At 39.0% G+C, this 23,615-nt stretch overlaps 1 protein-coding gene across 3 annotated transcripts in view; it reads left to right on the forward strand.

The window, feature by feature from the left end:
• CHRDL1 (chordin like 1) overlaps positions 1-23,615 on the forward strand; it is a 179,000-nt gene that overhangs the window by 111,662 nt on the left and 43,723 nt on the right. For 2 of the 3 annotated variants that reach the window (XM_084870474.1, XM_084870476.1), the window contains exons 5-6: positions 12,790-12,935; positions 14,790-14,883. In XM_084870474.1, the coding sequence (XP_084726600.1) occupies positions 12,790-12,935; positions 14,790-14,883 (240 nt within the window). The remainder of the gene's footprint in view (positions 1-12,789; positions 12,936-14,789; positions 14,884-23,615) is intronic. The other variant, XM_084870475.1, reaches the window with a different exon arrangement.

Below are 23,615 nucleotides of genomic sequence, written 5' to 3' on the forward strand. Positions count from 1 at the left end.
CACCCTCTGAAAAACACCTTGAAGTACGGGCAATTTCTTCAGCCACTATAAAGCTTGCTTTCACTGCAGCATCATTTTTCGCTGTAGCCTTTGTAAACATTTGCTGCTGTGATTGTAGTTTGCCTTTTAGTTCTTTAACAATTTTATGCTTTTCTTCCAAAGTATATTTGCCATACTTAACATTTTGTTTGGTGTCAAAATGACAACGTATATTGTACTCTTTCATCACCGACACTGTCTCATAACACAATATACACACTGGTTTGCCCTCTCTAAGCACAAACATGTATTCATTTTCCCATTTGTCATTAAATTGTCTGCCTTCACCGTCAACTTTTCTTTTCCTGGACATTTTGGGATCAATATTGGCAGTAAAAGATGTAGTTTATTGGAAATCTGCGTTAGAAGGAAAAAGTTGAAAACTGCACAGGGATAGCTTGATTTGGCAGATGCAGTGGAGAAAAAAAAAGTCAGTCAATAAATGCCTGGCTGGGTACAGATAGCAGATTCTGTTGTGATTTTTATGCCTGCACTTTATGCCAGGAACTGGCAGCTTCTGCTGTGTATTTTTTATGCCCGCACACTCACTCTCTCCTCTGCTCTGCCACCCGCACAACCACATCTGATGCCGGACTATAGGTCACGCCTCCTGAATCTCGCATGACTTGTTATCTATGCGCATGCGTAATAGATAGCAAGTACAGCGGCCGGCGAGGTGGCCGGCGAGATCACAAGCCTCCTATGTCACCGCGCGTCATTGTGATGGAACGCAGCGGAGTGCAGTGATGACAGCGCAGTGCGGGCCACATTGCAAGGCCTGGCGGGCCGGATTTGGCCCGCGGGCCTTGTGTTTGACATGTGTGCCCTAGATACTAGACTGACTTGACTGCAGAGCTCCTTGCCTGCTGAGATTAAACTCACAGGCTGCTCATTTTGTATTGACATAGTGGGGACACTTCTTTTGGGTCATGAAACATTTTGAGACTATGATAGAACCCATAGACTCTATACTCAGAAAAAAAATTCTTGTATCCTCATACACTAAAAAATGTGTAACTCACTTTAGGATCTCTTTTGAATGTCATACTTATTTCTCACCAGCTCTCTGAGACTTTAGTGAACAATCACTTGCCTCTCATTGACTACATTTACATCTTAACAGAATTCATAATAGACTTAACAACATTTGAGCATCTATCCCTATTTGAATGTCTGTTCTTCCTTTCCAGTGATAGAGCTAGGAGATAGAGAAGTCAAAACAAGCCATACCTCCCTTGAACTTATTGATCCCTTACCAAGCAGTAGACCTATTATCACGTGCTGGACTGCAGTGTAGAGACAGACAGACCATTAGAGTATGTTTGACAGGTGGTGGGGTCTGCGAAGGATATGGTCTTATGCTCTACAGCAGCGGTTCTCAACCTGTGGGTCTAAGGCCATAGGAAAACACAGATATTTACACTACAGTAGCAAAATTACAGTTATGAAGTAGCAACAAAATTAATTTTATGGTTGGGGGTCACCACAACATGAGGGACTGTATTAAAGGGCTGAAGCATTAGAAAGGTTGAGAACCACTGAGGTAGGGTCAGCTACTGACTGACAGCAGCTGAAACATTAAGGGAAGTGGGATGAAAAATAGCCTACAGATGAGTTCTGGATGAAGAGGGGAAGAAATGGGATTACACCAGGGTGTGAGCTTTCAGCACCCTCTTCCACTCTCTTCTGGCCAGCTGGACCAGCACATGACTGTTTCCTCTCACTCGGCACCGTCTTAGTTGGGACAGAGTGTTGTGTCTGTGGGTTGAGCTGCAGAGTGATCCTCTAAATCTGCTGCAAGAATTTCCTGGCCTGAGACCCCCTGGGGGTTGGGCCAGAGGTGGGAGTAAGATCACTAGTCTTGCTAAAGGTGTGGGCCCACACATAGGCTCCTATGAAGATTCCAAGCAGGAAAATTCTCAGCCTTGCTGGTCTCCTTTAACTCAGCTATCTGGCCTGATCTACCCCATCTCCCAAGCCAGGTAACCCATAGCACAGCCTGGGGTCACAGAAAAAATTATTACTTGGGATTGACTCCTTTGTGCCTCTTCCTTTCTTTTTCATTTACATTTCCCTTTTTTCGTGCCTCCCTGTCATCAGAATACACAACACCTTAGTAATTTCACCCCAGTCTGTCCCACTCTGATACTCAGCCTTCGGTCTGTATTATAGGATGCTTAGCAGTTTACTTTTTTTGATAAGAGCTTTATTGAGATACTAAAGGCCCATTGCATGAATTTGTGTATGGGTGAGGGTCTCTTTGAATGGCCTGCAGGGATCAAGCCCCAGCTCACATCCCCAGCTTTGCAGCCCTGCCTGGCACCCCACAGTGGTCTGGCACTGCCCCCTCACCTGCTCCACCATCCTGCCTGCAGGTGATCAATAGGGGCCAGGGCCTCCGCCTGGCTCCCTTGGAGCCTGGAAATTGGGTGCCCCTCCCCCCATTGCCACTGGTCGCCATCTGTGGGCTATTAGCAGGGTAATTGGGGCCCTGCTCACACCTGCCTTGGCCTTGCTCCGCCTGCTCACCTGCTCCACAATCCTGCCCCGGTCCACCTCTTGTCCATTGAAGTCTGCTCTTGTCCATTGCCAGCACCAGGTTCCTGACGACTGCCATATTATGCACTTCCCCCTTGTGGTCAGTGCACATCATAGCGAGTGGTCGAACTCCTGGTTGAATGACCCCCAAGGGGACAATTTACATATTAGGCTTTTTTTTAATTTTAATTTTTATTTATTTTTTTAACATTTTTTATTAAACTATTATTATATAGGATAATTCACATACTGTTTACCCTTTTAAGGTTTGTGTATATACACATTATTCAACAATCACCACTATCTAATTTGAGAATATTTCATCATCCCAAAAAGAATCCCTATACCCACTAGCAGTACTTCTCCATTCTTCTCTCACCACAGCTCCTGGCAACCATTGATCTACTTTCTGTCTATGGATTAGTGTATTTTGGACATTTAATATGGAATCATATAATATGTGGCTTTTTGTGTCTAGCTTCTTTCACTTGGCATAATGTTTTCAAGGGTTATCCATTATACATGAATAATATTACTTTTTATGGATGTATGTTTTATTTATCTATTCATATGTTGATGGATACTTGGATTGTTTCCACCATTCAATTATTCATTCAATTATTGTGAATAATGCTGTTAATGAATATTCATGTACAGTTTCTATTTGAGTTTTTTTAATCCTCTTGTGTGCATACCTAGCAGTGGAATTACTGGTTCATATAGTAACTGTTTAATTTTTTGAGCAACATCTAAATTGTTTTCCAAAGCAATTATACTATTTTACATTTTTACATTCCCACTAGCAGTGTATGAAGGATCTAATTTCTCTGCATCATTGTCAACACTTGACATTATTGTTTTATTTATTAAAGCCATCCTAGTGGGTGTGAATCAGTATCTCACTGTAACTCTTTGTCTCCCACCCACAAGGTTTTGCTGTTTATTGAGGCACACTGTTCCAGTCTTTGGTACTCATTATTGAGAAGTTATTAAATCTCTGGGAAAGGCAAAGCCCTTTTCTAACTAATGCTTGAACCTAGGACCATGTCAGGTACTTTGGCAGTGCAAAGAGGAAGATAATTTAGGGACAGGATGAACTTGCCACCTTTAGAAACTGCTGTAGAAGGAGCAGTCAGCTCTACCAATCAGCTGAGAACAAATGCATAAAAGGGCTCCTTAGTGAACATGATGGCTCAAAAGTGACGCTTTCCTCACCACTCAGAATCTGGCAATATTTGATAAGTTCTACAGGGCAGTGAAAAACAGTCAGTTTGGGCTGCTATAACGAAAATACCATAGACCAAGTGGCTTAAACAATAAACATTGACTTTTCACAGATCTCAAGGCTGTGCCCGCAGATTTGGTGTCCAGTAAGAGCCCACTTATTGGTTTATAAACAGCCTCCTTTATTCTGTGCTCTTACATGTCTAGAGCATAGATGGTCTCCCTCTTGCCTCTTCTTTAAAAAGACTAATCCCATTAATGAGTGCTCTGCCATTATGACCTAATCACATCTCAATAACCCCACCTCAAAGTACCATCACATTGGAGATTAGATTTTCAACATGAATTGGGGAAGGACACAAATATTTGGTCTATTGCAGGTACTCTATATATCTTTCCTAACCAGCCTGCTTTCTGCCTTCCATAAATACTGTCATTTATAGCTAATCATATGCCAATAACAGCATTTCTTAAGCATTAATTTGCATTCAGTACTATGCCACACACACCTTTGATCTTCACAACTACTTATGAGGTAGGTATTATTATCAGCCCACTTTTATAGGTGGGGACACTGAGGTTCAGAAATGTAAAGTGATCTGCTCAGCTAGTAAGTGGTAACTAATTAATATTGCAGTTGGAATTTGGATCCCAGTGGGCCACACTGAAGTCAGACCTTCCTTCTCACTAGGTCAGATCTTGAAGGCTGTATTTTCCATAAATTCCCATACATATGCTCTAAATTCTGGAAAGTTTGACACTCCGTGCCCTGTTGCTCTATAGCTTTATTCTGAATAAAGCAGCAAAGTTCCATGTTACAATTTAAATATCTAAAAAAGTAATCTGTTTTCAAGCATTGTCTTCTATTTGTACCTTAGTATAAAGTAGTTAATGATATTAGTCCTAAGTTTCCCTAGGACATCAATGTGATGGGTCACAGTAGAGTTACTTTTTTATGGCAGAGGAGAATCCGGAAACCATAGGTCTCTGCCCAAGTAAAGCAGATCTAGTTAAGTCAGAACTTTGAGAGGTCCAGGGCAAAAAGCAATGATAGTGGTTGGATTGCTGGAAGGAAGAAATATAAATGATAGGTATCATTGGTTCAGCTGATGTACTTATTTAAAGTAGTACCTTTACTTTTAGTGACCATCACAAAGAAAAACTCATCTGAACCCCCATGGCCTCAGAGGCTGAGCACTGTTCCGTTTTGGAAGGGGACTAAAGATATCCATAGATTGGGATGCAGTCATTCTGCAAGATATGTCATATACTTGCTGTATGCTCTGACCTAACCTGACCAAGACTTAGTCCTCAGCTGTCCCTCCCTTCACTATAGGTGCTCTGCTCAGAGGAGCACAAGTGTTTTCCCACTAGCTTCCTTATTTGTCTGCTTTCTTTCCAGCTGGACCAAGGCCTAACAACCAGCTCAAATTTACACATTTTGAAACAATGTGTTTTAGAAAGCAATGTAATAGTCCCCACTTTCTCCAAAGGTGATAAACAGCACTAGTAGGAGAGAACAATCTCACTGCAGTCAGACTGGGACCACAGAATCTATCCCAGGTAAGATACTAGTATAGTTACTATGACCAGCTTTATAGGATTGGTTTTTCTATGGTTGGGAGATACCCAAAATGGTCACCTAGTCCAGCCCCTGGTCTTTAAGTAGAAAATTTTTTTCAAACATAAACTCTCCAAATTTAATTTTTAAATGAAAAATGCAGCTGGAAATGCTCCACGAAGCCTAGTCGTTTGTGTTGTAGCATTTTCTTGAGCCCTAAAGCCAACTTTGCTTTGGACTGATTTTCTGTCGGTTTTCAGTCAGGAACAATGTGTTTTAAGGACAGTTCGTTAGAAGTCCAGCCACCTTGGAAAATCTGGGATAGAAGAGGGTAGAGTACAAGGTGGATTTTCCTTCTTCTGTGATTCCTTGCATTCTGTGTTGGCCTTCTAAAAATGCAAGGGGAGATTTGAGTCCTGCATCTCACTATTAGAAAAATTTAAGCCCAATGAGACGAAGTGGCTTGTGTAAGGATATATCAGAGCTTGGGTTATAACTCAGTGATCCTGCCCCAAGTTTGTTTGTGGGGTTTTTTTTAATTCTTTAGTAAAAATTGTATATATTTAAGGTGTAAAACATGATTATTTGATATGAATATGCATATTGAAAAGATTACTACACTCGCCCTGGCTGATGTGACTCAGAGTGTTTGTCTTTATCCCATGCACCAAAAGGTTGCCAGTTCAACTCCCAAACAGGGCACATGCCCAGAGGCAGGGTCAAAAGCTATTTTAAAGTATAAAAGCTATTTTTCTGAGTTGCCTCTCCTAATAAATAGCTATGTAACGTGGCCTAAACTTTTAGGACAGTAGCAGGGTGTGCAGGAGGCAGCCTATCAATGTTTCTCTCCCACATCAATGTTTCTCTCCCTCTTTCTCCCTTTACCTTCCTGTCTCTAAAAATTAATTTAAAAATCTTAAAAAAAAAAAAAGATTGCTACACTCAATCTAATTAACATCATCTATTCACATTGTCACTATTTATTTTGTGGTGAGAGCACCTGAAATCTATCCTAACTGCAACTTTGTACCCCTTGACAAACATCTCCCAATTTTTCCCACCCCCTGCCCATAGTAACCACTGTTCTATTATGTGCTTCTATGTATTCAACTTTCAAAAAATTTTACATATAAGTGAGATCATGCAGGTATTTTTTCTTTTCATATCTGGTTTGTTTTAATTAGCATAACATCCTTCAGGTTCATCCATATTGTTGCAAATTACAGGGCCTCTACCCACCCCCCCGCCTTGCAATCACCACACTATTATCCAGGTCCATGAGTTCTCTCTCTCTCTTTTGATCAACCCCTACAACATCCCCCTACCAGAGCTATCTGCCTGCTCTCTATCCTTAAGTCTGCAGGACCTCTTTCTTTTTTTTTCCAACCTCACCTGAGGATATTTTCCCACTGATTTTTAGAGAATGGAAGAGAAGGAGGGAGGGAGAGATCTATGTGAGAGAGACACAATACATTGATTGGTTGCCTCCCACATATGCACTCTACCCACAGGGGACAGGACTGAACCTGCAACCCAAGTATGTGCTCTTGACCAGGAATTCAACCTGTAACCAGGCCAATGATCTTAACACTTATCAACACAGACCAGGGCCGCAGGGCCTCTTTTTTTTTTAATCTTTATTGTTGAAAATATTGCATATGTCCCCCTTATCCCCCAATTGTCCTCTTCTAGTCTGCCTCCACCCCTGCCCTGGGCGTTCACCACCATGCTGTCTGCGTCCATGGGTTATGCATACTGTATATGCATGCAAGTTCTTTGGTTGATCTCTTCCCACCCATCCACCCTTTCTCACCTTCCCTCTAAAATTCTGCAGTCTATTCTATGCTTCTATGTCTCTGGATCTATTTTGTTCATCAGTTTATTTTGATTATTAGATTCCACATATCAGTGAGATTTAGTGCTATTTACATCTTTTCTGGCTTATTTCACTTAGCACATTACTCTCTACGTCCCTCCATACTGTCTCAAAGGGTAAGAGATTCTTCTTTTTTACTGATGCATAGTATTCCATCATGTAAGTGTATGACAGCTTTTTTATCCACTCATCTACTGATGGGCACTTGGACTGTTTCCAGATCTTAGCTATTGTAAATTGTGCTGCTATGAACATAAGGATGTATACATTCTTTCTGATTAGTATTTTAGATTTCTTAGGATATATTCCTAGGTGTTGGATCACTGGGTCAAATGGCAGTGCCATATTGAATTTTTTGAGGAAACTTCATACTCTTTTATGTAATTACTGCACCAGCCTACATTCCCACCAGTAGTGTACTAGGGTTCCCATTTCCCCACATCTTTGCCAGCATTTGCCATTTGTTGGTTTGTTGATGATAGCCATTCTGATAGTTGTGAAATGATACCTCATTGTCATTTTAATTTGCATCTCTCAGATGATTAGTGACTTTGAGCATTTTTTATATGTCTCTTGGCCATCTGTATGTCCACTTTGGAAAAGTATCTGTTTAGGTCATTTGCCCATTTTTAACTGGATTGTTTCTCTTACTTTTTAAAAAAATATATTTTATTGATTTTGTACAGAGAGGAAGGGAGAGAGATAGAGAGTTAGAAACATCAGTGAGAGAGAGTCATCGATCAGCTGCCTCTTGCACACCCCCTACTGGGGATATGCCCTCAACCAAGGTACATGCCCTTGATCGGAATCGAACCCGGGACCCTTCAGTCCCCAAGCCGACACTCTATCCATTGAGCCAAACCGGTTTCGGCTGTTTCTCTTACTTTTGTTAAGTTGTATGGTTTCCCTATATATTTTGAATATTAAACCTTTACATCACCAAATATGTTCTCCCATATAGTGGGCTCCCTTTTTATTTTGTTAATGTTTCTTTCACTGTGCAGAAGCTTTCTATTTTAATGTAGTCCCATTTGTTTATTTTATAATTAGTTTTCTTTGCCCACAGGGCCTCTTTTTAAAGGATGAATAATATTCATATATGGGTCATAATTTCTTTATCCATTTATTCATCAATGGACACTTGTATCACATATATATCTTGGTTATTATGGAAAAAGCTGCAGTAAACATGAGAGCACAGTTATTTTTCCAGGTACCAATTTTATTTTTTTTTCTGCCCCTAGTTTTAACATAAGTAGCACACATTTTGAAGTACAAAAGCTATTTTTCTGAGTTGCCTCTTCTAATAAATTACTATGTAACATGGCCTAAACGTTTGGGACATTAGTAGCTTCATTTTTATTATCCCCACCCCCCATCTCATTAGGGACAGTAGAAAATGAAATAAGAATAAATGGGAAGATGTTAGATTTATTGTGTAAAACTAGTATTAAACATTAAATAAGTGGTTTCTTTTTTTATTGTTCTATCTTCCTCTCTTTTGCTTTTTCCCCATCTCCTATTGAGTAGAGTAATTGACTCCAATGTCAGGTTACTGGGAAAACTACTGTAAGAAAGACTCTCAAGGTCATGCTTCCACTGGAAAACCTCCCCCTGAGGTTGCCTTGCCTTTGATCCCTTTATGAGGGCCTAATTTAAAACTCAATTCACATTTTTTTTGATACAAAGTAATTGAAAACTGACTTTTCATTTGGTATTGCAAAGATTCACCATCCCCTGTAAGAATAATGGCAAATATTATTTTGTAGGTCATCTAGATTTTTTTCATCAAAAATACCTATATTTTATATAATTAGATCCCAGGAGACAAATCGTCCTGCTTCTTTCCTTTCCCCAGGGGATTTTATTCAGTCCTCTCTACTAGCTGTAGCTCTCTGCTTGTGTGTATTTGGAGCAGGAGCAGGACTCATAGACCAGACCAGAGGTCAATTGGTATGAGTAAAATTCTTTGAGTTAAGGCAGCTTCTTTTTACGGCAAAATTAAGAAATTTCCTTTATAGACTGTAAGGAGTCATTAATAAAGTAGTTAACATCCAAGGGGTGAGTGACTTGGAAACTGAAGCTAGATAAATTTATATAGCAAAGTATGTAATTAAGTTACCAGAGTCACTGAGGCCAAAGAAAGTGCTATACCAGTTTTCTGGGTATTTTAGGCAAAAACATTCTAGAAGGAAAGACAGCCTTTATGTTCTATTGGTTTTTGTTTTTTAATTGAATGGTCCCTTCCTTGTTATGGGTTTGATATGATTGGCATCCACCTTGTTAGTGGCTAGAAGGGAAGATAATAGAATCAGTCAAACATCAGTTTAGATCATGTTATTACCACTTACAAGTTGTATGACCTGGGCAAGTCAATTAATTTCTTAAGCCTTAGTTGCCTCGTCACAAAAATTATATAATAATAGTATCTAGATGACAATATTATTAGTAAGAGCCAATAAAATAATGCATAGAAAACCACTCACCATGGTGCCTGGAATGTTAATTAAAACTCTATAAGTGCTAGCTATTGAATTATTATTTTAATTACCCTTTATCATTTTTACCTCCATCCTGAGCATGATTCAATTTTATATAGTTTAAACAGTTATATAATTTACCTATAGTATGGACTCATTTTCATTATAATTTTGACTAATGGGAAAGGAAGGAGGTTCTAATTCTCAAAACCTTTTGTTAATGAAACACAACTTCTCTGATTTATATTATTCCATATCCTGAAGCAGGCATTTTTCCAAGCTCTGCTTGTGTCTATTATTAATTTGTACATCAATGATTAATTTATCAGCCTAACCAATGGACACAGACAACATGGGGTGAGGGCATGAGTGTGGGTTTGAGGGGTGTAATGGGGGGATAAGGACACATATGTAATACCTTAATCGATAAATAAATTTAAAAATGATTAGTTTAATCTGGGGGCTTGTTCGCTGTTTTTTGGTGTGTGTGTGTGTGTGTGTGTGTGTGTGTGTGTGTTTGCATGCACATGCACCATGCACCATGCACTTTGGGGAAGTTCAGTGAAAAGACTTTTGAGATCACTCAGAGTCAACTCATCAATTGCATTGACTTTTTGCTACAATCCTACACTAGACTCCATGGAGAAAAGAGTTATATAAGGCACAGTTCCAGTCTTCAAAAATAATACATACACATGTATACATGTGCTGTTAGAAAGAAAAATGGAATTTAGAATCAGGAGATCAGATTTCCATTCTTTTTTTTCCATCACTCACTAGTTTGGTGGCTTCAGATAAGACTTTCAACCTTGAAAACTTGTTGCCCTCAAATGAAAAATGAAGATAAAAAACTGCCTTATTTGATTGACAAGGTCATTATGAGGCTCTATTCTAATAATGTATGTGAAATCTCTTTGTAAATTGTTAGCTATATGACTGTAATTTACAAATATGAGTTATAGTTATATTCAAATGCCAGAATGTGTGCTTCAGACATCAGATGCCTTGAAAGATCCAGTTTGGGGCTGGAGCTATTAGGGAATGTTTCCTATAGGAAAAGGAACTTTTACTGAGCCTTCAAAATTAGATAGGACTTCAATAGGTGGAAAAGAGTGGAAGGGAGGGTGTAATCTTGGTGGAGAAATTACAAATAACCAAAGATTCTAGAGGCTAGAATAAGCATTCAAGCATATACCAAGTGATACAGTAAAATATGGGAGGGGATACAGTTACCAGGGTAATTATAATAGACTAGAGGCCCAGTGCACAAATTTGTGCACATTGAATGGAAATTAATTAGAAGAAATATTTTAATATTGCTATTCGCCCTTTATTAAGTTTCAACCAATGGACAATGACAGATGGAAACACATGTGTGCGATTAGCGCCAGCGAGAGCTTTATATATATATATAACCTTGCTTAATTAGACCCGTTTTCTGATTTAGCTAAACATTTTACAGCCCAGTAAAGCACCCCAACTTCTCTTTCAGATAATTGTGAGCATCACAGCAGTAGATATCAGCACAGAGTATATTATTATTGTAGATCACACAGGGAGAACAAAGGGTAAAATATTTAACTGCAGCAGTGTTTGAATATATTCTGTTCAGTGAGAAAACCTGAAGTCATTTTCAAGATCCACCATTTCTTACTTCTTTTCAGTCTGGTCAAGTTTTTAAGCTTTCTAAATATCCATTTTCTGGCTAATGAAAAGAAAACAGGATTCCACTGAGGCTCCTATATACTACTCCAGGACTTCTGTGAGGATCAAATGATAGGAGGCACAGGAACATGCTTCACAGATATTTGGTTGAAGTGTCAATGTTTCCACCTGGCTATAAAGCAAGTCATGTTCCTGGGCTGAAGATAACTGCAAGGAGGCTAGTCGTCGCTAGGGAAAGGAAGTCAGGCATTGCTATGTAAAGTCATTACCCTGCGACCACAGAGACCATTTCGAGGCTGGGCTAAGCTGTGTGCTCCAGGCTGCATTTTACGCCTTGGGGTCTTGGCAGCATTGGCTATGATTTGGTGGGGTGTCACTCCAGGGTGGTGGCGGGGCCTGTGTCCCTTGGGGGAAGCCAAGTGTTGCTTTGTGGGTGCCAGGTCTGAGGTGCCATTTATCTGTAAATGGCCCGTGCACATCACGGCGGCTCCTGAGTTGAGCATCTGCCCTCTGGTGGTCAGTGCGCATCATAGCAACCAGTTGGATGGTTGGACACTTAGCATATTAGCCTTTTTTATATACACTGAGTGGCCAGATTATTATGATGTCTGAATGCATAGTAATCTGGCCACTCATTGTATGTTCTATATAATAAAAGGCTAATATGCAAATTGTCCACTCAACCAGTAGTTTGACCAGCAGGCAGGCCAGCCAACCTCCCATGTCCCCTCCCCCTAGCCAGGCTGGCCAGACCCCACCCATGCATGAATTCATGCACTGGAGATATATATATATATATATATATATATATATAGAATGGCCAGATTATTATGGATTCAGAGATCATAATAATCTGGCCACTCAATATATATAGGTTTTTCTTCTGACAGGACTCCCTCCTTCTAGGCAAGTTAATACATTATTTTTATAGATCTATTAGCTCCATCAATGAAAGATCCTCGTCCTTCTTATCTGGTCTCTCTCTAACTCCTATCACAGAGAGCAGTTGTTCAATAAATGCTCAGCAAATGAAAAAAATGGATGATGGTCATGTCAGTTGCTATTCTTGTCTGGCTGCTTTAATATAAGCATATCTCAGAGATACCATGGGATTTGTTCCAGCCCACTTTAATAAAGCAAGTATCACAATAAAGCAAGCTGTAATATTTTTGTGGGTGGAGGCTCATGCCTTCAATTTATATATATAAAAACACACTTATGGAGTGTATTAAAGTGAAGCACAATAAAGCGAGGCATGTCTGTATTTTTTCATCAGCAGCCACTGAATTAAGGACTATCTTTTAACTCCCTCAGTATGGTACAGCCCCATCTACTGTTGGGATTTATGAAATTTTTGCAATGATGCCAATATTTGGTATGTTTGTTTTTTCTCCACCCTGTCCCAGAAGACTCCTTACTCCCAGCGAACAATAAGGTAACCAGCAAGTCATGTGAGTACAATGGGACCACTTACCAACATGGTGAGCTGTTCATGGCTGAAGGACTCTTTCAGAACCGGCAACCCAATCAGTGCACCCAGTGCAGCTGTTCAGTAAGTCCCTGCATCTTAATGTCCCTGCTAGTCCCTAACCAAATAAGAAAGCTTCCTCTGTACTAATACCTTTAGTTTGAGCTTGCATTGTAGGGTGTTTGAATGGAAGATGAATTTCATTTAAATCATAGCATTCCTGTCAATCGAGACTCCCTGATTTCATCCACCCTGAATAACTGTTGAAGAGGTCAGACCCAGTCATATTCTGGTCTTAAAGCTTTGGTACTGCTTAATGGACAGTGATGAATTGATGGTCTTGATATGTACTTAAAAAAAAACAACACAGTAGTTACACAATTAAAGCCTTCATTTGAAGCTGTAGGGATAAATACTATGGGTAGAAAAGTCACTGGCAACATCTAGGGCCGTTCAGTGAAATTCACAAGAAAATAGGCAGTCTCTTAGTTTCATCCCTGAAGTATTCCATTAACCAGTTCATCCCTGGTTCCCTGCAATGAGAACTCTCTTGACAAAGCATGATTAAACCTATGACAGAAGGATTTCTCATCATTTGCAGCATCCTGGATGGAATTGGAGAACATCATGCTGAGTGAAATAAGCCAATCAATGAAAGAGAAACACCACATGACCTCACTCATTTGTGGATAATAAAGAACATTATAAACTGGTGAACCATAAGATAGATATAGAGACAGTATATCAACAAGTAGACTGTCAAGTTACAGTGGGGACGGGAGGAAGATCTGGGGGAGATAATAGATCAACCGAAGGACTTGTATACATGCATATAAGTGCAACCAATGGACACAAAACTCTGGGGAGGGAGGGGATGTGTGGGAGGGAGGGAGGGGGTAAAAAAAAATCAATAAAATATATTAAAAAATAAAAAAAAAATAAAAATAAATAAAAATAAATAAAATAAAAAAAAAGAATGTATATACTTAAGCAATGAAGTATACTGATTATATCTTCATCTAATTGTGCAGTCCAGAGGATGAAACAGAACCAGAAAATGGAGTTAAATGAGTATTTAAACTGAAGTGTTAGGGAATGAAGTTAAATGTAGAAACAACTGTTTTCCCTCTAAGGGGAATTTAATGCTGGATTTCCAAGAGTGATTATAATTCACAAACATGAGTTACAGTGATTTTCAAGTTCGAGATTGTATGCTTCAGATATCAGATGCCTTGAAAGATCCAGATCCATAGGGGTTTTTAGTAAAAATGTAGTATCTCAGTAGTTTGGAATAATTTGGTTTGGCCGTGCCTTCCTAGCCTTTCAGAAATCTTTCTAGCCCCAGAATTATATGCTTCTAAGAACTAAGAACAAGGCATAAGAAATAATGTTTGGAACATAGAACTTCAGTGAATGGAGATTGTGCAAAAAACAGATATAACAGCATGTAAATTTGATCCTCTCCTTTGCCTTGTGCTGGACTGAGCTGTCAACTCAGAACATTTGTATAGTTTTGTATTACCCCAGAGAGCTTGGATCCTGGGTTTGGAAGAGAGACTAGTGAGAGTTACAAAAGGTGGCTATTATGCAAATCCACATTCCCTGAATCTCCAACATCCAGCTGAGGTATGATGAGGACCAAGGGATACAGTGAACAGAGGACAGAGAAACAAGACTGTATTTGGTGATTTGGAGGCCTATGGCAGTTCTTTCACAGACCACTTTGTGACGTCTTAGACCAGGATGCACAATGAGGATTGATAATTCTTCTGTGTCTTAATCTCTGGTGTGGTAAAATAGTAAATAGAACAAAATAATACCTAGTAAATTTTAGGAAGTACCTAGAACTGTCTGTGGGAGACCAGTGGGGAAGCCTCTTCTCATCCCAGGTACCTCTCTAAGCCACCTTGTGACCTTAATTCTATTTCTTCTTGGCAGGAGGGAAATGTGTACTGTGGTCTCAAGACTTGCCCCAAATTAAGCTGTGCATTCCCTATCTCTGTTCCAGATTCCTGCTGCCAAGTATGCAGAGGTAGGTATCCCATCCATATCTCAAGACCCAAGGTGCTGCCAATCTGAGTAGAAAGACTTAGAAGAGAGGAAAATATCTGCCCAGTGTCCTAGGGAAAGTGAATTTTCTGTTGTAGCTTTAGTTTGTAGGGATGTTTTCCTACAGAAAAGGAAAAAAAATAAAAGCACTGATTTTAAGGGCCTCCAGTTGACAGAAACCACAGGAGTGTGGCAAGAGAGGCAGGGTGGGAATCATCTATTGTGAAAGTGCATGTCTTATTCTCTCTTTCCTTAATCCCTTCTAGTTTGGGATCCCCATATTATTGTATTGTAAAACACAGGCTATTTCCATGCACAGCTTTAAAAGACAGAATGGGCCTTGCAAAGCATTGACATGACCATTTTGAAGACTGTGCAGGGCAAATTTATGTCCTATAAAATAAAAGGGTAATATGCAAATCGACTGAACAGTGGAATGACTGGTTGTTATGACGCACACTGAGCAGGCAGGCAGGCTAGTGGTTAGGGGAGATCAGGCAGGCATGCAGGTATAGCAGTTAGGGGAGATCAGGCAGTCAGGCATAGTAGTTGGGAGTGATCAGGCAGGAAGTCAGGCAGAGCAGTTAAGGGTGATCAGGCAGGCAGGTGAGTGGTTAGGGGCAATCAGGCAGGCAGGCAGTTAGGGGTGATCAGGCAGGCAAGCAGAGCAGTTAGGGGCAATCAGGCAGGCAAGCAAGTGGTTAGGAGCCAAAGATCCCAGATTGGGAGAGGGATGTCCACCTGCTGGTATAGGCCTGATCCCTGGGTGGTCAGGGCCTAAACCAGCAGTCAGACATCCCTCAAGGGATCCCAGATTGTAAGACTGTGCAGGCCCGGCTGAGGGACCCACCTCCACCACCCCCCACCCGCAAGAATTTTGTGCACTGGGCCTCTAGTATATTCATAAAATACTATGGCTATATTGTGATAAACTCAATAATGTTTATTAAACTCAATAAACTAAATATGTAAAGCATCATTTTCTCAAATTATATCTAAAATGGGATAGTAATTTCCTCAAGCCAGTTTTTTCTTCTTTGACTTCCATTTATTTAATATTGAATGACACCATTTTTTTTTTCTAGGCTTCTAAGAGCAAACATAACCACCATTAATTTCCCCTTTATTGCATTTTCTCAAATTACTAAATCTATTAGCAGTTATGTATCACTCCCTTTTCCCATTTTCCCTATGGCAATATCTAATTTTGTCTTCTTTCCTTCCATCCAATCAACATATTTATGCTCAACACTTTGCTAGAAGCTGAATACATATTGTTGAATATAGTACACACACAGGGCACCTCCAAGACTCTATAGCATCTATATGTGAATTACAAAAGGGATCCCCTTAAGATATTTTGCTGCCATTTGCCAGAAAATCCTTGTGAATACACCACCTTAGCTGTGGCACCCTTGTGGAGTGCACAGCCTATAAAACCATATTTGGCATATGGAGCAGCAAAGATATGTTATTTGCTCTTGTGGAACTTACATCTTACCAGAGAAGACAAATAATATACAAAAAGTAAACAAGTATCTAAATATGAACATTTTAATTTCACTTGGTTCTCCATATCCATGTGGTATGTATCTGCAGGTTCAATCAACTAGATTGAAGTGGTATATAGGCATACCCTGGTGTAACCTATATGTACTAGGTGTACTGGTTAATAATGTGGATTTCTTTCAATAGATGGAGTTACACATATGTTGGTTGATATATATGCGATTTGATATGTTTGCTATTTCGTTGTATTAACAGCAAGCTTCAAAACTTCATATGTCAAATTTTCTGAAGGTGTTAACCTAAATATTTTTACACTTAAAATTTTCATGCAATTAAAAGAGCATTTTCAGGAAGTTTTAATTCATTACTTTATTGTGAAGAAAAGTGCTGCTGAATACTTCAGGAAGCTTATGGTGAACATGATCCATCTCAAGATACTTGTGAACGCTGGTTTAAAGGCTTTAAAAAGATGATTTTGATGTGAAAGACAAAGAATGTCCAGGTTAAGCAAAAACAGTTTGAAGACAATTACAAGCATTATTGGATGAAGATGCCTGTCAAACTCAAAAACAACTTGCAGAAAGATTAAGTGTTGCTCAGCAAACAATTTCTGATAGTTTACAAGCAATGGGAAAGATTTTAAAGGAAGGAAAATGGGTGCCACATCAACTGAACAAAAGACGAATGGAAAACCAAAAAGTCGTCAGTAAAATGTTGCTTCAGTGGCACGAAAGAAAGTCTTTTTTGCATTGAATTGTGACTGGTGGGGAAAAAGGGGGGCGGTATTTTGAGAATCCCAAATGCACAAAATCATGGGTTGATCCAGGTAAAATATCAACATCAACTGCAAGACCAAATCACTTCAGAAAGAAGGCAATGCTCTGCATTTAGCAGAATCAGGAAGGTGTAGTGTATTATGAGCTTCTAAAACCAGGTGAAACCATTAATACTGATCGCTATGGACAACAAATAATCTATCAATTTGAAACATGCTTTGATCTTATTAGTAAAATGACCAGAATGTGCCAGAAGACATGACAAAGTAATTTTGCTTCATGATGACATACCATCATACACTTCAAAACCAGTTAAAGACACGTTAAACGATCTTCCTGGGAAGTATTAACCCACCCACCATATTCACCAGACCTTGCTCCTTCAGATTACCACTTGTTCTGATCTATGGCACATGCACTTTCTGAGCAGCACTTCAAAACATAGGAAGAAGTAGAAAATTGGGTCTCTGAATGGTCTGCCTCAAAACAAGAAAAATTCTATTGGGACATTATCCACAAATTATCTGAAAGATAGGGAAATGTGTAGCTAGCAATAGACATTAGTTTGAATAAAGCACTTTTGATGTTTCTCTTGATATTATCGTGTTTTCTTTGACTACAAAATCGGCATTGTTAACCAATACACCTAATACATATGGGTTATATGCAAATACACATTTCATATGAGAGACTTGAGTATTCTCACATATTGGTAGCTATTGGGGGACCCTGAACCAAACTTCAAGGGATTCTGAGGAACAATGATACTATGAAGGAAATCAACAAAGAACTGATATGGAAAATAAGAGGTGAGGGCATTTATTCAATAGATTGAATGATTGGGAAGGTCTTTTTGAGATAACTTTTAAGCTCAGACTTGAAAGATGAAAAGGAGCCATCCATACAAATATACTGTGGGTAGATTATTCTAAGTAGAAAGAAAAGCAAGAAGTTTAGAGGCCTTGGGCAGAGAAGAACTTAGAGTGTTCAAGGAATATAAGGATCAGTGTAGCTGAAATATACACTGATATATAGTATTTATGGTCAAAATTGGAAGATGAGGCTTGAGAGGTGAACAAACCATCCAGGGCATAAAGAGTTTGGATTTTAGTTTTTAAGTGCATTGGGAAGCCATTGGAAAGTTGTACACAGGGGCATGACATGATGCTGTTATGACTTTAAAGATCTCACCAGCTATTGTGTCCAAATTAGATTTGAGGGAGGCAATAAAGCAAGTGGAAAGACCAGAGAAAAGGTGAGTCTAATAGTCTCACTAATATGGGAGTGTGCACTAGTCTAAGGGCACAGCGCAAAGTAGTGGTTCAAATGAAGCTTCTGGAGCCAGGCTACCTTGGCTCTCATCCCAGCCCTGCTATTTTTTACCTGAGTGATTATGAGTACCGTATTTTCCGGCGTATAAGACGACTTTTGAAATGAAAAAAAAGTCAACCGAAAATCGGGGGCAAAAGACCAAAATTGCACAAAAATTACCTGCAGATCTTGACGGCAAAGTAAGTCTTTTCTTTGAAGTGGGGGGTAGTCTTAAACAGCGAATATAGGCCTAAACCTATGTTTTAACTGTAAAATTAGCGGGTCGTCTTATACGCCGGAAAATACGGGTAATGTATTCAAGCTCTCTAACAATATTTAAGTTAAGGATAAATGTAATACCTACCTCCAAATAGTTGCTAGGTTCAAATGAGATAATGCAGGAAGAGGACCTAGCATAGTGGACCTATGCAAGAGAGGACCTACAAATCCTCTCTTGCTTATAAAGAGGATTTGGTAACAAAAAAATGGACAAATTTGAAGTATATTTAGAGCATTGGTTCTCAATCATATCTACATATTGGAATTACATTGGTATATTTATGTCCAGACCTGGGGGTGGGTGTGACAGAGGTAATTCCAGTGTGCAGCCAAGGTTGAGAACCACTGAGAAGGAAAAATTATTGGATTTTCTGGTAGGGAATGAATATACATTACTGCCAGCTTAATTTTTCCAGAAGATAGCTTTATCCATGATACACCCCTGTTCAAAAGTCTTTATGCTGCCACCTATACTTAACTATATTCCAGCCACAATTCTAAGCACTTTACGAATATTAACTCATTTAATCCCATGATCCCTATTTTATAGATCAGTGTTTCCCAAACTTTTGACATATGTGTACCCCTTCTATAATTTTCATAACGCTGAGTACCCCTCGTACTCACTCATGAGAACGTAGAATTAGGCGCAGCTAAGCATGGTGCAGTGCATACCCCCACCAAACTCCGGTGCAATGCGTACCCCCACCAAACTCTTCCCGTATTCCTAGGGGTACGCTTACCACACTTTGGGAAACACTTTATAGATGATGAAACTGAAGCAGGAAGAGGTTAAAATCTTGTCCGAGGTCCCGTATGTAGTTATTATAATATTATTGACTATATTCCCTATGCTGTACTTTACATCCCCATGACTATTTTGTAGCTACCAATTTGTACTTATTAATCTCTTCACCTTTTTTTTTTTTTTTTTTTTTTACTATGTGTGGTGCCAGGAAGATACTGGAAATATTGGGGGGGAGGGGACATTTTGTAAAGTATGTGATTGTCTAACCACTATGCTGTACACCGGAAACAAATATAAAATAATGTTGAATGTAAACTATAATGGAAAAACAAAATCGGGAAAAAAAAAAACTTATCCAAGGTCGTGTAGCTAGTGAATCAAGAAGCTAAGAATTAAACCCTGACAGTCTGGCTCTAGATTTTAGGCTCTTAACCAAGCTACTGTGACACTGAAAGGAATAGTTAACTCCCTATTGCCAGTAAAATGCAAGTCAATCCCCTGACTCTGAAAGTGAAGGCCTTCCAAGCTCTACCCTCAACTTACTTTTATAGACCCACATTCTTTCATTCATGCACCTCAGGTTCCACTCACATAGTTTCTGTTGGCTTTTGCCTGTGCCTCTCAATATGTCTCAAACTTCGGTGTGATTCGTTATTATAATACCTGAAGAACTTGTTGAGATTCAGATCCTTGAACCATAATTATAGAGATTCTGATTCAGAGGACTTGGAGCGAGGTCCTAGGGTAGGGGTGTCGAACTCAATCAGAGAAGGGGCCAAAATCTAAAATCCAGCCTAAATCGCGGGCCGAATGGTTTACTGAACAGTCATAAACTGACAATGTCATAAACTGACAGCGGAGTGCAGTGATGACAGCGCGGTGCGGGCCACATTGCAAGGCCTGGCGGGCTGGATTTGGCCCGCGGGCCTTGTGTTTGACACATGTGTCCTAGCGTGTGTATTTTAATATATTTTTATTGATTTCAGAGAGGAAAGGAAAGAGAGATAGAGCTAGAAACATCAGTAATAAAAGAGAATCATGGATCAGCTGCCTCCTAAATGCCCCTGACCAGGAATTGAACCCTGACCTCCTGGTTTTTAAGTTGAAATTCAACCCCTGAGCCACTATAGCCAGGCTAAGATATTCATTTTAAGAGTCTCCATCGTCCAATCTGATGCAGGAAGTCTACAGACCATTGCTTTGAGAAACCAGTCCTAAGACCTTGTAGATGACTAGGGGTGGCCTGAAATAATGGTTTGAATTTTGGTTTACTGCATTTAAATTGTGACTATTAGAAGTCTGAGTAAGCCAATACAAAAGTAACCACTAGTTAGAGCATCTAGTTCCAAACATATGGCAAGTAACTTGGGGGTGAATGAGAGGAGACTATTTTATGATGAGGAGCTGGGAGGGAAAGAAGACAAAATGGCTACCTAGGTAACAACAGTAAGGGTTGGAAGAAGGGAGTGCTTTATCTTTCTGGAAAACCCTCTTTCCACCCCTGCTTGTGAAAATCCTGCCAGTTCCTCTAGCCCTACTTCAAATGCAGCCTCCTCAGATTCTAACACAAGTAATAGGCTATATTTTGATAAATACCAGCTGGAAGGTCTTTCTCCTTTCTCTGCCTTCCCAGCTCCATCCCTAATTTCTCCATCCCTAAATCCCATTTATCCTTAAAAGGCAAGCCTAAGTACCACTTCCTCCATGAACCTTTAAAAAAATTTTTATTATAGTTGTTACTTTCAAGTCTACAACATAGTGATTCAACATTTATCTACTTACGATGTGATCACCATGATAAGTCTAGTAACTATCAGTCACTGTGCAAAAGTATTACAATATGATTGACTATATTATCTCTGCTATATTCCATATACCCATGGTTTATTTATTTTATAACTGGAAATTACTAGTCTAGTAATTTAAGAGTAAAACTCCCTTCTCTCTAGGACACCTCGTACTTTATATGTGCTTCTCCAGCAGCATTTATTTCCTTGTCATATTTTGCTTTTTATTATTTGTGCTCATGTCTTATCATCCCTACCAATGTGTAAGCTTATTAATTGAGAAATTATTTCTGGTTCATCTATTTCTTTTCTCCCACTGTACTAGGCATGAAGTAGGTGCTCTTTGAATGAATGCACAGTAGCTGGGAAATATTGTCAGAAAGTTAGTCAAAGTTTGAATTAGATGCTATTAAATACGATTGTATTTTCTTCCTCTGAATTGACTGTGGTAGATTGTACATTGGTTCATCCTCAATAAGAAATTACCTGGTATTATTTATGATCCCCATGTGTTTTGTGTTTTTTTTTTTTCTCCTCATCTCACTTAAGGACTCAATAGTTAATATTTCTTTTCATAAGAAATGACCTTATTCTGCTGAAGCCGGTTTGGCTCAGTGGTAGAGCGTCAGTCTGTGGACTGAAAGGTCCCAGGTTCGATTCCGGTCAAGGGCATGTACATTGGTTGTGGGCACATCCCCGGTAGGGGGTGTGCAGGAGGCAGCTGGCCGATGTTTCTCTCCCATCGACGTTTCTAGCTCTCTATCTCTCTCCCTTCCTCTCTGTTAAAAATCAATAAAATATATTTTTTAAAAAAGAAATGACCTATTCTGAGTATCAGTATATGTTCATCCATTTTAATATGTTCTTTGTACCAACCCTCACAAGTCAATATGGATTTATTTGTAGCCTAATTTGGTTTATGCTTTAATAAAGCCCTGGATATTTTATAACCTGTTTCTAAAGTGTGTGTGTATTGTACTTCAGTACAAATATTACATTTCAGCCAGGAAATCTGGGTATTTTGCTCCTCACCTCTTTTTTCCCATCTTGCCTCAACTTAATTTGAATCTGCTCCAAAGAGAAGAGGGTCCATACTGAGCAGAGGTATATACGTGGTTGCTTATGTAACCAGCTAGTTGTTAGCTGAGATTTTTTTTAAAAAAAGGATGTGAAATTTAAACTGAAGGACAATTAACAAAAGAATGGAAACTGCAAAAATACATAATACTGTATCTGAGAGGTAATGTACTACAAACCACATAGCTCAGAAGCCAGACATAGATTTGACATAGCAGAGCTACCACCCACTAGAGATGTTATCTTGGGCTAGCTACTTTACCACTCAGAACCTTAGTGTCCTCAGCTAAGAAAATGGAGATTGTAATATCTATGACCCATGGAAAGGTTGTAAAAATTAACTGAGATGACATAGACTGTTAATAAAAGGTCTAGCATTATTGCTTAATAAGTGATAATTATTCTATGAAAAGAATATGTACTTATTATATTTAATATAAATTTATATATTTAAATATATTTACCATATTTAATACCCTGGAGTTAAGTAGAATTGCACCTTATTTAATTCCAATAGTCTTGCCTTTTCATTTACTTAATTTCCATAAACAGAACTTTATTTCTAGTCCTTCTTGTGTAACAGATCCTAGAACTAACCATTTTCTCAACAGTTCTCTTGTCACAATTTAAATTTCTTTTATCATGTTATCAGAATCAACAGATAAAAGCTAGTAATTAATGATCATGTATTGCCCTTTCACGTGGTTGACAGTCCATTAAATCCTTTCTTTGCCATCTCTTTTCCAGCCCCAAAAAAGCAGTATCTTGTATCTTTCCCTATAAAGACTAAATCCTACATTTTGTAAAATTGATGATTTTTCTCTGCCTTTAATTTCTTTGCCTTTTTCAGTTGTATATGATGTGATTTAAACTCCCTGGAAGTTTTAATTTTTGAAGCACTTGGGTTTTTTCTGTTGAAATTATGTTTTTACAAAGGTATATCTTTTATAAGCATATTCATCATATGGCAGTGAATCCAGACATACTTCTCCCATATGCTGATCACCCTAATTGCAGGCAAAATACTACAGAAGAAGTAACTTTTTGAATGCTGAAATTGCAAACCTTTAATATAAAGGGCCCCATTGAAACCAGCCCTCTGCCCTATCACCAAACACTAATGTATGCCTTTCTTCTTGGGTCTGACAGCAATATTAGCCACAAATTGAATCTCAGCTCCAGTTGTTTAAACACATCTCAGAGGCTAGGGCAGTCAGCATAGTGTTGG

Source organism: Pipistrellus hanaki, assembly GCF_964339955.1.
Source record: "Pipistrellus hanaki genome assembly, chromosome: X".
Classification (NCBI taxonomy): domain Eukaryota; kingdom Metazoa; phylum Chordata; class Mammalia; order Chiroptera; family Vespertilionidae; genus Pipistrellus; species Pipistrellus hanaki.